Below are 15,096 nucleotides of genomic sequence, written 5' to 3' on the forward strand. Positions count from 1 at the left end.
AAAACTAAGACAAAATAAATGCAAAGAAGAATACGCTACTTCTTCTTTAGCAGATAGAAGTAGGTAGAAGCAGATTTCAAACAGATAAATAGATAAATAAATACCGGTTATTTTCTCTTGGTTCTGTCCCGTTTTAATCAGCAAAGTTGCTGCCGTGTTAAAAGACACTGTTAGGAAAGATCTATTTAGGTACAAACATGTACATCCTTCACAGTTCAAAATCCTTCTGTACATGTAGTAAATATCTAATCTAACAACATAAATATCTGCGGCTTGCATATCTTTTTTTTTTTTAAATAGAGCAGATGCGGCTTGTATGCAGGTGAGGCTTTTATATCTTTTTTTTATTATTTTTTTTAGAAATAAAGCGGATGCTACTTATATGCAGGTGCGGCTTATAGTCCAGAAAATACGGTACTTTAAATATATACTTGGGTTCCCGCAGTTACTTTTTAAAAGTAAGCACTTTATTAACTTTGTACAACAGTTTAATTTATTCCCATATCTCCTATTGTAATTTGATTTGGACAAGCACTTATTCTTTTTTTTTGTACGGAAGAGTATTAGGGTCGTGCAGGAGAAAAATAAAAATATTTTAGAGGACGAAGATTTTTTTTTATTATGCACTTCAAAAAGTCTAAATTTTGAGGAAAAAAGTCGAAATGTTTTAGAATAAAGTTGAAGTACAATTTTGAGAAAAAAGTCGAAATGTTGAGAAAAGAGTCGAAATGTTGAAAAAATGTAAAAATTTCATGAATAAAGTTGAAATGTTGAAATTCAATTCTTGAAATTGTATTTCAACATTAATCTCGACATTTCGACTTTTTTCTCGAAGTGCACAATAAAAAAAAAAAAAAAAATCAGAGGGGAAGATTTTTTTTTTCCGAGAAAAAAGTCGAAATGTCGCCTTTTTTCCTCAACATTTCGACTTTTTTCTCGAAATTGTACTTCAACTTTATTCTCAACACTTTTTTCTTGACATTTCGACTTTTTTCGCGACATTTCAACTTTTTTCCTCGAAGTGCATAATGAAAAAGAAATCTTGTGGAAAGTCGAAATGTTGAGATTAATGTTGAAATATTTCGACATTTTGTGAATAAAGTCGAAATTTCACCTTTTTTCCCTCAACATCTCAACTTTATTCACGACATTTTGACTTTTTTCTCAACATTTCATTAAAAAAAAAAAAATTATTCTAAAATAATAAAATATAATTCTAAAATATAATATTATTATTCTAAAATATTATTTGTATTTTTCTCCTGCCTGGCCCTAATACTTATTTTTTCCAATATTTTTGCAACCTATTCATAGACTCCAAAATCTTTTGTAAGAATTGTTACTAACTCTCCACGTTTAACACCATTCACACCTCTGTTTAAAAAATTACAAACACTAACAATCTACGATGTGAATAAGTATCCAACAGGAATCCTGATGTATAAAGTCACAAGCTCTCCGTTAACTTTACCCAGACATTTTCATAATTATTTTGAGTTTAATTCTTATTATCATTCATACTCCACAAGAAGAAGGAATGATTTGCGTTTCCCCTTCTGTAGAACCACCGTTGCTACATTTTCATTTATGTATCAAGGTGTTGTATTTGTATTTGTGAAGTTATTTCTTGGAAAAAGGGGCAGATCAGATAAGATTGTTCTTCTTTCTGCTCCCTTTTCATTCACAATTTAAGAACATTTGTATTGAATTGTTTTATTTTTTTGAATGAAATAAAGAATAAATGAATAAATGAAATTTAAAAAAAAATGAAAAAAAATGTTGTGCTGTGGAACAGTTTAAAACATCTAAGTGAAACATGCTCAACATTATCTGCATTCAAAAGATAATAATGGTGAATGTTTTTCATTCACCATTATTCAAATATATTTCTAAGCTATTTAATTGTACACTGAAGTATCGTATAACTGAGTTATCAGTTATACTGTATAGGCCGATGTATTGTGCTTACATGGTTTTGTGAATTCGTTTTTTTTTTTTTTCTTGTTTTTAGGAGGGGGAGTTGCTAAAAGCCCTTCCGTTTTTTTATGACCTCTCCTGCTCATCTTTTCCTAACTTTTTCCTTTGTGTAATGTTCCTTTTTACGAGTGCCAACAATAAAACAAACAAACAATAGTTACCGTGTTGATTCAGGGACTCAAAGACGCATGTGAAATGTTTAATGTCTAAAGATTGTGATTGCAGATGACTAATCTGAACACAGCTGCAGCTCCGTGAATGAGGTTCATGATGGTTGTCATAGTAACCACACACACACACACACACACACACTTTCCTTTTGTTCACAGAAATGATTTTTAGCTGTAAACAGAGAGGCTGCACTGTTTTGATGACCTGGGTTTGGAAATTAACTCTGGAAGTTTTAAAAGTCGACAAAAGAAATATGCAAATCCTTCCGGCAACTTTTAATTAAATTTTTTTGAATAAATAATAGACAAAGTACGTGCTTTCAAGGTAAGTGCTTTTTCTGAGTCGCACAAACATTTAAGTTCCAAATAAGATGAACGGAGGTGCAACGATAAGTCAAGGTTTAATCGGATTTAATTGCCGACTATTGCGAGCAAAAACAACTAAAAAATCCCCAACAGAGTGAGGCGTCGTCAGTCGTCTGTCCCATCTGCGGTTGCCGCGGCAACAGAGTGAGGCATCTCTTCCGCTCCAGGGATGATGGTTGGAGCGGAGGAACGTCTCCACATTGGTCAAATCACAAAAAGAAAAGTAAAACTTGCTACGGAGTCCCCAGAGGGACAAACGCAGAGTTTTCATGTTAGTATTTATTACCTTGGAATGTTTTTGGACTCTTTCCCTATAACTTTACGTTGTTTTACAGTATTTTTCAGGGAACTGGTTCAATCAGTGGCACTTACAAACTACTACGTACTCGAGTTGTGAAAAAAGAATCAGGGGGGATGGTGGATTTGATCATATGGGGACAGATAATTTGTGCTGATTACAAATAATATAATATATTACAAATAATAGCAGTGACCAAAACACCTGCAGAAATACTGCAGGAATGACATAGCAGCAGTTAAATGCAGCCTTCTGTAAGCTTTAAATATCCACTGGGCTTACATCAAATACATCAAAACACAACAATAAAAACACTTTTCTGAACTTATCAATATGACTCTGTCCTTCACAGGATAAGTAACACGGATCACTGCAAAAACTCACAATCTTAACAAGAATATTTGTCTTATTTCTAGTTAAAATGTCTCATTTTAGTAAAAAAATCTCATTACACTTAAAACAAGACTCATCACTGGAAAGAAAAAACAATTTTCACCTGTTTCAAGTAGATTTTATTTGGAATAAGTAGGAAAATCTGCCAGTGGGACAAGATTTATCTTCTTATTACAAGCAAAAAAATCTTGTCCCACTGGCAGATTTTTCTACTTATTTCAAGTGAAAATTTACCTGAAACAGGTGAAAACATTTTTCTGGTGTTATTTTTCTGGTGATGACTCTAAATGTTGAAATAGCAGTAAAACCACATTCATTGAGGAAATGACATAAGGGATGGAAAGGAGGGATGGCAGTTTTACAGGGGGGATGATTTGGACCGTTTTTATGTCAGGGGGGGATGCCATCCCCCCTCATCCCCCCTCAACTCCAGTACTGGTTACAGAGGAAACTCCCCTGGTAGCACCTACCAGAACCTGCCAGAACCGCTTCAGCGATTTGTAACCAAGGTCTCAATCGATGCTGAATGATTGGTGGTGGTTACGGACCTGAGACTGCGCTACGTCGACCACTGATGTGGATCTTCTGCATCGCAAACGCTAAAAGAATGACCTGATAACTAATGGATAACTGATAGATAAATGATGGATAAATGATGAATTACTGATGGATACCTGATGGAACTATTTGTTTTACATACAATAAACCTGTAAAATCGAGTAAAAACAGAACCAGCACTGGTTGAACAGCAGCAGTTACTCTTTTCCTTCCTTGAGACCAACAGATCCATGACAACATAGGAATTTACTAATTCCACTTTATCAGCAGCTGAGGTTTCAGGCTTCAGTGAAAATGCAGCTTAATTTACAAATCTGGGAGTGGAAAGAAATTGATATCTAGATTATACAAAAGTTTCCAAGACTCCTCAAAATCTAACACTCTACATATTAAGTGTAGATGGGAAAGAGAGGGAGATCTGATCAAGATTGGGAAGATATTTGTAAACTACAGTGGAAAACAACAAATTCACACAGCTGGCGTGAATTTGGATGGAAAAACCTCATGAGATTTTTTATAACACCTGCTCAGAAGAGACACCTGGGAAGTGAAACAAGTTGTTGGAGGATGTGTGGTTCAGATTTAGCTAACCATTATCATTTATTTTGGGATTGTCCAAAACTTCTGTCTTATTGGCATGACATTCATGATTGTCTGGAACACATATTTCAAATTACTGTACAATTTGATGTCAGCATAATGTATTTTGGTACCATGGCATTGCATACTCAAGCGAAAGCAGATAAATATCCAATGAAGACGTTATTGATTGGAGTGAAGAAGGCCATAACAAGGAAGTGGTTACAACCCAATGCGCCGACAATGGAAGACTGGCAAAAAACTGTTCAGGAAATCTATACTATGGAGAAATGGACATTTGCTCTAAGGCTACAATCAGAGACATTTGAGAGATGGTGCTACAAATGGACAGGATACATAGGAGCACGGAGACCTGAACTGCTATAAGTACCTTTGTGCATGACTTGAAGTACCAGATTTTTGACTTTCAGATATTGGAAAGGAAGTGTGACATCCATTGTTCCCAGAGGTGTCAAGTAACAAAGTACAAATACTTTGTTACCCTACTTAAGTACAAATTTTGGTTATCTATACTTCACTGAGTAATTATTTTTCAGACGACTTTTTACTTTTACTCCTTACATTTTCACGCAATTATCTGTACTTTTAACTCCTTACATTTTAAAAACAGCCTTGTTACTCTATTTCATTTCGGCCTTTAAAAAAAACTATCCAGTTAAATTGCTCCATCCGGATAGAGTGAATTTGGTTGTGGTTGTTTCAGATGTTCTTGTCCAGTTTTGTTCTTACATCCGTTCCCTCAGATTCCTGCAACTAAACTTGGATGTACATTCCAATAAAGGTTAGGATAAATGATAACATGCCTCTGAAGTTTGACTTTTTGCACCATTACAATACTTATAGGCAACTAGTCATCATATCTGCTGCTCTCTGAAACACATGTTAATGCTCAATAGTACACATATATGCTTCTTTAATATATTTGCATTTTACTAAGATGCATTCATTTTCAATGGCTTTTGTTCTTAATGGCTTTTTTCCCCCTTACATTACTTTTACTTTTATACTTTAAGTAGTTTTGAAACCAGTACTTTTATACTTTTACTTGAGTAAAAAACTTGATTTGATACTTCAACTTCTACAGGAGTATTTTTAAACTCTAGTATCTATACTTCTACCTGAGTAATCAATGTGAATACTGAAGACACCTCTGATTGTTCCTATGTTCACGTTATATTTTGCATATTACAAAATGGAAGGGAGAGTAACAGAGGGAAATAAGTAAGTCACACTGTACATATCTTTTTGCCTTGCTATGAAAGTATGGTGGTGTTGAAGCTATTCTGTATGTTTCTCTCAGAAAAATAAAATGATTAAAAAAAAAAAGAAAATGCAGGTTCAAGGTAGATAAATAAACACAATCAGTGATTGTTGGATGAATAAAAGAGAAGCTCTGTCCACGACTGCAGCATATCACCAGCGTTTAGTTGGATCAGGGCAGTTTAACTCGACTGATGGAGGAAATAACGCGTGTTTACTCATCAGAGGTCGCAGAGAAAAGTTCATCAGTCACAGAGGGCAGACGGTAAAAGGATCGTCAGACGGGAGAGATTCAAAAGCTCCGAGACTCTGATCTCTGAAATTAATCTCACAAATCACAAACCGTTTGAGCCGACAAACCCTCGTACTCCTGAATCCAGCCTGAACACGTCAGACCCAACCTTTCAAAAGAAATACAAATACATCGTCCCTGCGTCCACACGAGTAAAAATGTACTTTTGCTGCCAAGGTGACTTTCAGAGGGACGAGATCAAAACGTCACCAAAAATAAATGAATAAAAAGACGGCAATTACAGAACACAGACGTCACTGTGCTTAAATCATTAGCCAATTATTATTTATTTATTATTACTTTCTGTCATTTTCACCTTATTTCAGCGACTATTGGCCACGGTTATATGATGTTTTTTAATTCAGAATTAATTATTAATTAATTATTCCGAATTAATTATGTTTCCTGCCATCTGTTCTTTACGACGGAGTATTAGGGCCAAACTAAGACAAAAAAAATTGGAAATTACGAGAATAAAGTTATAATACAATGAGAATAAAGTCGTAAAATTACGTGAATAAAGTCATAATGTTGCGAAAATAAAGTCGTAATGTTATGAGAATAAAGTCGTAAAATTACGTGAATAAAGTCATAATGTTGGAAAATAAAGTCGTAATGTTATGAGAATAAAGTCGTAAAATTACGTGAATAAAGTCATAATGTTGCGAAAATAAAGTCGTAATGTTATGAGAATAAAGTCGTAAAATTACGTGAATAAAGTCATAATGTTGGAAAATAAAGTCGTAACATTACGAGAATAAAGTCGTAAAATTACGAGAATAAAGTCGTAAAATTACGAGAATAAAGTCGTAAAATTACGAGAATAAAGTCGTAATATTACAAGAATAAAGTGGTAATTTATGAGAATAACAGGAAGAGCATCTTCTCCCTGTGTTAAAATGAGGAATATCTTGTGAAGTTAGTATATATTATATTATATATTAAGACTTTATTCTCACAACATTATGACTTTATTGTGGTAATTCTACGACTTTATTTTCGTAATTTCCATTTTTTTTTATTCTTAGTTAGGCCCTAATACTCGTCGTAGTTCTTTTAATTATTTCCAGGTCCTCCAAGCTATTTATTAAATAAATGGTCTCTGCTCTTGACCAGCGTTTACTGCGTGCTACCATCTTGAAACTTTGTTTGGAAAACAAGCCCAGCGTGGAATATAAGGTCATGGAGACAGACGGGCGAGAGAACGAGCAGAAAGAAAGACCAGAATTAATTTAAAGAGGAATGAGTGTTTACATGATCGCGGAATTATTCTATTCGGATTTAAAATCGGAATAAAACAGCCACTTACTACGGAATTAAGTTGAATTTGGAATGGCCATTTTCATTCGGAATTAGGTGTTTACATGGTAATTTTTACTAATTTTAAATTGGATTTACTTTTAATTCTGAATTAAAGAGGAATTAAACTTCCCATGTAAACGAACGGACTGTGGGTTTTCTTACAGTAGATGTTCAACACATGTGTCCAAATCTTTACCTGACATACTGGAAGGCTCTCGTCTGGGAACCAGTACCGTACACCTGAAAGAGGGAGAAACAGATCAGATTTACTTCGTTACAAACTAATAATTAAATAATTCAACTAATAGCTGGGAGGGAATTCATGAAATTCGTGCACTTGGTGACAAGTTTTTGATATTAGGCATGGTGTTAGTTTTGGACATAAGGTTTTCAAAAAGCACCCTAAACAAATTGGGACGGCCCCCTAGTGGCCGGTTTGCAGGAAATTCAAAATGAATCAATAAGCGAGGCGATAGAGGCAGCATTGTATGGAGGATTTTTTGTGCCAAAATTAAATAAATAAATAAATACATCATTAATTAATTAAAATGGGAATGAAATATATCATTAATTAATTAAATGTGTCATTAATTAATTAAAATTAGAATTAAATATGTCATTAATTAATTAAAATACAATTCATTTTAAGTAAAAAATATATTTATTATTTCAGCATTTAATTAATGACACATTTAATTAATGATTTCGTGTTGTGTGTGAATCATGAAATGTAAAACTGCATTTAATTAATTAATTACACATTTAATTAATTAATGATATATTTCATTCCCATTTTAATTAATTAATGATGTATTTATTTATTTAATTTTGGCACAAAAAATCCTCCATAGCATTATAGGTGTTAAGTGAGTTTAAACATGCACAGCTGATGTTTTTTGTGTGTTATTTTAATAAAATCCTATTCTTTCACTGTGACTTAGTTCTGAGGTTCTGTTCATCTTAAACCTGAATGAAGCCACTGTTCTCACCCAATCAGATTATTGATACTACAGCGATAGTGACCTGTCCAATAAACAGAAAATTGCATTCCTTGGGGGTGAAAATATGGGTCTAGAGCCCTATATAATCTTTCTATGTGACTTAATTCTATGGAGTTTTTGGGCAAAAAATTACCTTGAAAATTAAATTTGACCTTCAACATGACCTTGAAATAGGACATTTATCTCAGAATTGAATTCCTAGCATCAAAAAAGTAGAGAAAGTGACAATATACAACAATCTGGGACTAAGAGAAGCTGAGATATGACCCTTGGTCTTTTCGGCAGGAGCCATTTTTAATGTTCTGCAAACCGGCCACTAGGGGGCGTCACCATTTGTTTGCGGTGTTTTTTGAAAACCTTACACCATGCCTAATATCAAAAACTTGTCACCAAGTGCACAATCTTCATGATTTTTGACATATTCCCTCCCAGCTATAAGGGCCAGGAGGTTAGGTACAACAGCAGTGTAATTATGAAGGATAAGGGGGGAGGGGTGCTGAAAAAAGGCCTACAGTGAGCGGTTCTCCTTGAAGAGCCTGCAGGATGAAGTTACTGACGACTCGTCCGTCGTTCATGTGCATTCGGGAGCCGAAGGTGTTGAAGATCCTCGCCACCCGGACCTCCACTCCTTCCTGCAGACGGAGGACAGTGAGGGAGAAACCTTCCTGCATTACACTGCTGATTTGATTTGATTTATTTTATTTTTGTACATGTGTAAAAAAAAAAAAAAAAAAAAAAAAAAAACGTGCCAAAAAAGGAGTAGGAAGAAGTGTAAACTTATTTAGTCCTACCCCCATTCACTGATCATTTAACCCAGGGGTCGGCAACCCGCGGCTCTAGAGCCGCATGTGGCTTTTTAGCGCCGCCCTAGTGGCTCCTGGAGCTTTTTCAAAAATGTTTGACATTTTTTCCCTTTTTTTCTTCTTTTTCTCCCCCCTTTTTTATCTTTTCTTCTTTTTTTGTACTTTTTCTTCTTTTTTTTTCCTTTTTCCTTTCCTTTTTAATCTCGACATTGACTTTTTTCTCGACATTTCGACTTTTTTCTCGAGATTGTACTTCAACATTAATCTCGACATTTCGACTTTTTTCTCGACATTTTGCCTTTCGCCATTTGTCTTCAGTCTAAGGCTTATACAAGACTTTTCATTTTTTGTGGCTCCAGACATATTTGTTTTTTGTGTTTTTGGTCCAATATGGCTCTTTCAACATTTTGGGTTGGCGACCCCTGATTTAACCTGTACTTATAAATATTCACACACTGTACTCACACTGCTAAGTAACAGTATTATTATTATTATTATTATTATTATTATTATTTACTGTAATTATACTCACACACATAGTTACCTACATACACATAGTTGAATGTTTCTATATATTTGTACACACATGCCCATATAAATATTTATATAAACTTATTTACACTAATATATATATATATATATATATATATATATATATATATATATATATATATATATATATATATATATATATATATATATATATATATATATAATTTGCTGCCCATTTCTGTACATAAATATACACAGATCTACCCGTTCACCCAATAGTGTTATATCAGGCCCCTAAAAGCCGCTAAACCTCTTCCTCTTTGTACCTCGTGAGAATCATGTTTTTATATTTGTTTTTAAACTGGTTAATGTTTGGACATTGTTTTAATTCTGAATCCATTCTGTTCCATAGTTTAACTCAACTGAGTGATATAGAAAATCTTTTCATAGTTGTTCGTGTTCTACGAGTCTTAAAATTTAGAGTAGCCCTTAAATTATACCTGCCCTCTCTGTCCCTCTCTGATTTATTATTTTAACGCTTAAAAAAGATACAAATACTGTTTCAAGTTTATATCCAGCAGATGAGATCTTGGTTTGGCCCATAAAATATGAGCCGTGACGAATGATGATTATCTGCGCTCTTTTCAACACAGCTGGTTCTGAATCACGAGCCGTCTCTGCGGATCTTTAGACCTTTAGACGTTATTCTTCTCACGGTAAGAACATCTATATTTGCACAATAACTGTTAAGAGGAAGAGAGACTCCAGAACATTTATATTCCATTAGAGGTGACAAAAGGCCTTGAATGGTCTCATCCGTGTCCTTGTCGCTGCTGAGCTGCTGCTAAAGCACCGGAGCCTCAACATCCTGGAGAGACAGACTCATTAAAGTCCGGTCAGAAGGTGGATGAATGTTTTGTTAGGTGTCTTTTTTAAAAAGAAATGTACACACACATATATATATATATATATATATATATATATATATATATATATATATATAATATATATATATATATATATATATATATATATATATATATATATATATATATATATATATATATATATATAATATATATATAATTATATAATATATATAAATATAATTTTTTTTTTCATTATGCACTTCGAGAATAAAGTCGAAATGTCGAGATTAATGTTGAAATACAATTTCAAGAATAAAGTCGAAATTTCGACATTTTTCTCTCAACATTTCAACTTTATTCACGAAGTTTTGACTTTTTTCTCAACATTTCGACTTTTTTCTCGACATTTTGAGATTAATGTTGAAATACAATTTTGAGAAAAAAATCGGAAAGTTGAGAAAAAAGTCGAAATGTCGAGATTAATGTTAAAATACAATTTCAAGAATAAAGTCGAAATTTCGCATTTTTTCTCAACATTTCAACTTTATTCAAAAAATTTTGACTTTTTTCTCAACATTTCGAGATTAATGTTGAAATACAATTTTGAGAAAAAAGTCGAAATGTCGAGAAAAAAAGTCAAAATGTCGTGAATAAAGTTGAAATGTTGAGATTAATGTTGAAATACAATTTCAAGAATAAAGTCGAAATTTCGTGAATAAAATCGAAATTTCGCCTTTTTTCTCAACATTTCAACTTTTTTCTCTAAATTTTGACTTTTTTTCTCGAAGTGCATAATGAAAAAAAAAATCTTCCTAGTAATACTCTTCTGTATGATATATTGTTTCATAGTGTATTATTATATTAATTGTTATATATTATAGTATGGTGATATCATTTTGTTATATGTTATATTAGGATATTACTATATTATTATGCTATATTTATATTATATCGTGCTACACCACTCTATATGATAATTATTTACTTGTTTACTTATTTATTCTCGAATATTCTTAATTTATTAAGGGGCGGGGTTGCTAAAAATGTTGCTCTACAGACTAAAATAATGAATAAAATAATAACTAATGTCTCCCTGTAAGAACATTCGTCTCAGAGAAACTCTGAGGGAGGAACTAGAGAGGCTGCTACATGATGGATCCCGTCTGATCCCAGACAGACAGTAAATACTGCCTTTATTCAAACCTTGGCCCTTTTAAGTCTCCGCCGCGTCACCACGACCACCTCGGATGCTAAGTGGGCTCATATCTGTTGTTACAGCATGAATAAAAACATGAACATTATGTAGATTGTTCCGCTGAAAACATGATGAAACTCCTGAAAGTGAGCCGGTTCAAATATTCAGAACGGTGGGAAACAAGGACGAAAAGAGGAGGACGGTTTCCAGCCGGAGGCTCGGACAAGTTAGTCGCCTTCAGTCGTCTAAACTTTTCAGTGAATAAACATCACGTAGCGTGACGTTGCAGCTGGTCACATGACTGAGTGCGTCTGTGAAGGACGTTGACGTCAACCAACTCTGCCATATTGTTCGTGATCACATAAAGAAAGTTACAGAGTTAAAGAAATCCTCAACGACAAGAGAAGGACACACTACCAAGGTGATCTTACAGATGAGAAGCAGAGGGTGCTGGAAGGAAAGCTACAAAGACATGATGGAAAGTAGGCCTGTGTTGAAAAAATCGATTTCCCAATTCTAAATCGATTCTCATATTAATTCCTAAAAATCGATTCATATGTCTAAAGATTGATTTTTTTTTATTTATTTTTTTTTCTTAATTTATTTATGTTTTTTTTTCATCATTCCATTACAACTTTTGGTTATTTTTTTGTTTATCCCCAAAAAAGGAATGTTTTGTTGGACACGACAATAACTGGTGCCATGTTTTTGCCTTTAAATATGTTTAAAGGTATGAAAACATTAAAGTGTTAGGTTATAATTGCATAAATTGTCTATATTTCATTACTTTATATACTGTCTTGGGGTTACATTTGCAAAAAATGCTAAAAACCAAATGCTCAAAAATTAAAAACCAAAATAGACCGAAAATGGAACAAATAAAAACGGAATGTGGGAAAAAAAAAAAAGATTTCATCCGTCTCTGTTTCCTCCCTGGATCTGTTTGGTAATTCTGACCCACATGATGTTTCTGAAAGCAGTTCTATCAGCATTCTGGGAGCTGATTGGTCCTTACAGCATCATTAGCTGCAATACTTGCTGTTTAATCTCAATATAATACTAGTAGTAATATTTTGCAGAACTACAGTCATATAATTCATGCAACAGCTCAAAAAAACGTTTTAATAACACTAACCCAAATCAATATCGGAATCAAATCGAATCAAATCTTGATAATCGATTCTGAATCTTAAGAATCGGAATCGAATCGATTCTTGACATTTGAATCGATCCCCAGTCCCTAATGGAAAGCGAGGCCGGTTTTAGGGGGGGCTGTGTCCACCCAAACGTGCATCCTGCCCACCCAAAGTTATGGGGATCCTTTATTTTTTTATAATTTTATTTTTTATAAATATAAAAAAATATCACAGAATATCTGTGCCGTTTCTGATTGGGTGGGCACTGCGCATAATTTTTAGACACAGCAATAAACGCATACCGCAAAAGTTGTGTCTCGGCGGAGGGAGCCGGCGTCCCAGCAAAATGAGCACACACTGAAGTAGAGGTGGGTGCAATTCATCGATGTGTCGATGCATCGCGATGCGCCACGTGACGATTTGGAATCGATTAATAATAAAAAAAAATAATAAAATTAAGTTATCCTATCCAGATTCCAGACTGAATAAGCTGCTGAATCATTTCATTTTCAAGAATGCACATTTCTTATTGTTCACTTGAAATATGGCAGATATGTTTACACTAAGTACATATCTAGTTTACTTGAATTAATGAACTCATTAAATCCAGGGCTGGACCGTTTTCAGTGTTTTCCGCCAATAGAGGGCGCTCTCATGCAAGTGCAGCTTTCCCTGGTCAAAGTTAAGGAAGTCAAATGTTTACATAGTCATAAAATACATTATTTTGTGTCTTTGAAAAATACAAATGTTCAAAAAACCTTGTTATTTACTTAATGAGTGTTGTTAGAGGAACTGAGTTAATTGATTGGCTATTTATTTACAAATGTAGCCACAGATGAAGACAAAATCAATCTTGTATGGAAAAAAGCATTAAAAATCACAATAATCGAAGAATCGAAGCTCCAATAATCGAATGGAAAATCGTTATAATAGAAGAATCGAAGCTCCAATAATCGAAATCGAATCGAATCGTGAGGTACCCTTGTTTGCACACCCCTACACTGAAGGCTGATTTATGGTTCCGCGTTACACCAACGCAGAATGGTGCGCGTCGCCGCGTACCCTACGGCGTAGCCTACGGCGAGGGCAGAGAGCGCCGGTGCGGGTGGCGGTGTGCTGCAGTGCCGTGCAGGCTCTGGAGCCACCAGGCCTATGCCGTAGGGTACGATTGATTGATAAAAAAAAAAAAGAAGCAAAAAACATAAAATAAATGCGGCCTCAACAGGGCACAAGCCAGTGTCCTATTTGTGCAGGTGTTCTGCCATTTTTTGCTGCTTTGCCAAAAATGCTACCTAATGGTTTTCTACCTTTGTAGAGCTACAATTTGTGTTTTTTTTTCATCTGTGCTTTACTCCCTAGCCCACTTCCTTTCCCCCAAGTGTTCCTTGTCTCTTGCCAGGCCGTCATTGTAAATAAGAATGTTCTTAATGACGTGCCTGGTTAAATAAAGGCCAATGACTGAATAAATATCAAATAAAGCGATAGAATTGTTTTTTTTTCTTCTCTTTATCGTATAATGTTCACAAAGTGTAATGCAGTTCATGTCATGGGTAGTTTATTTTGAAGGATCAAATACTCAACATCCCATATTATCCATTTTACATCGTGCAAGAAATGATTGGCAATCAAACTTTGAAAATCGATTGTGCGCATGCGCAGAACCACAAAGTAGTATTTCTCGGCAGGTAGCAAGGATTGGCAGAACACCGGCCCCAAGCCCGGGTAAATGCAGAAGGGAAGTGTCAGGAAGGGCAATTGGGTTAGCATACTGTGGAGAAGATACATTAACTGATATGATGATAGTTTTTTATGCATTTCGGGGGTTTGACCCCCCAAAATGTTTTCACCCGCGCCGCGTTGCGGCACAGGCATCGCCCACCCTACATTTCAGTCTGCCCACCTTAGTGGGCCTCGCTAAATCCGGCCCTGATGGAAAGACGTTTTAACGGAGGGGATGTGAGCTTGGAGAGGAATCAGGTCTTTGGCCTCAATCAATCAATCATCATCATCATCATCAGACAGAACCACAACAATGACTGGAAGACGTGAGACCGAGCTGCCAAATGCTTCTCATTCTTCTTCTCTCCGGGTTCGAGAGGTGTGTGTCTTTTTAGGGGATGATATCCACCTCAAACCGCCTCTCACGCCTTTAAAGGACATCGTTTGTGAAGATGCAGCTCCAGCCGTCGCGTCCTGACGGCATCTGAGGTCGACTGAGCTTCTTCACGTGTCTGTGGATCTGGACCCGAACTAAACTATGGAAAACATCCACCATTATTCAAATTCCCAACCCACCAAACCAAAAGAGCTAAACGATTTCAGACCGGTCGCCTTCACGTCTCATTATGAAATCGTTGAAAGAAGGTTTTAAAAAGGTTTTAAAA

General features: G+C 34.9%; 1 protein-coding gene across 1 annotated transcript in view; it reads right to left on the bottom strand.

The window, feature by feature from the left end:
- Window positions 1-15,096, bottom strand: part of uxs1 (UDP-glucuronate decarboxylase 1) — an 85,445-nt gene that overhangs the window by 6,462 nt on the left and 63,887 nt on the right. The window contains exons 10-11 of the mRNA XM_061724170.1: window positions 8,730-8,849; window positions 7,413-7,456 (exon numbers count right to left, since the gene is read on the bottom strand). Of these exons, the coding sequence (XP_061580154.1) occupies window positions 7,413-7,456; window positions 8,730-8,849 (164 nt within the window). The remainder of the gene's footprint in view (window positions 1-7,412; window positions 7,457-8,729; window positions 8,850-15,096) is intronic.

This window comes from Cololabis saira, chromosome 6 (assembly GCF_033807715.1).
Source record: "Cololabis saira isolate AMF1-May2022 chromosome 6, fColSai1.1, whole genome shotgun sequence".
Taxonomy (NCBI): Eukaryota; Metazoa; Chordata; class Actinopteri; order Beloniformes; family Belonidae; genus Cololabis; species Cololabis saira.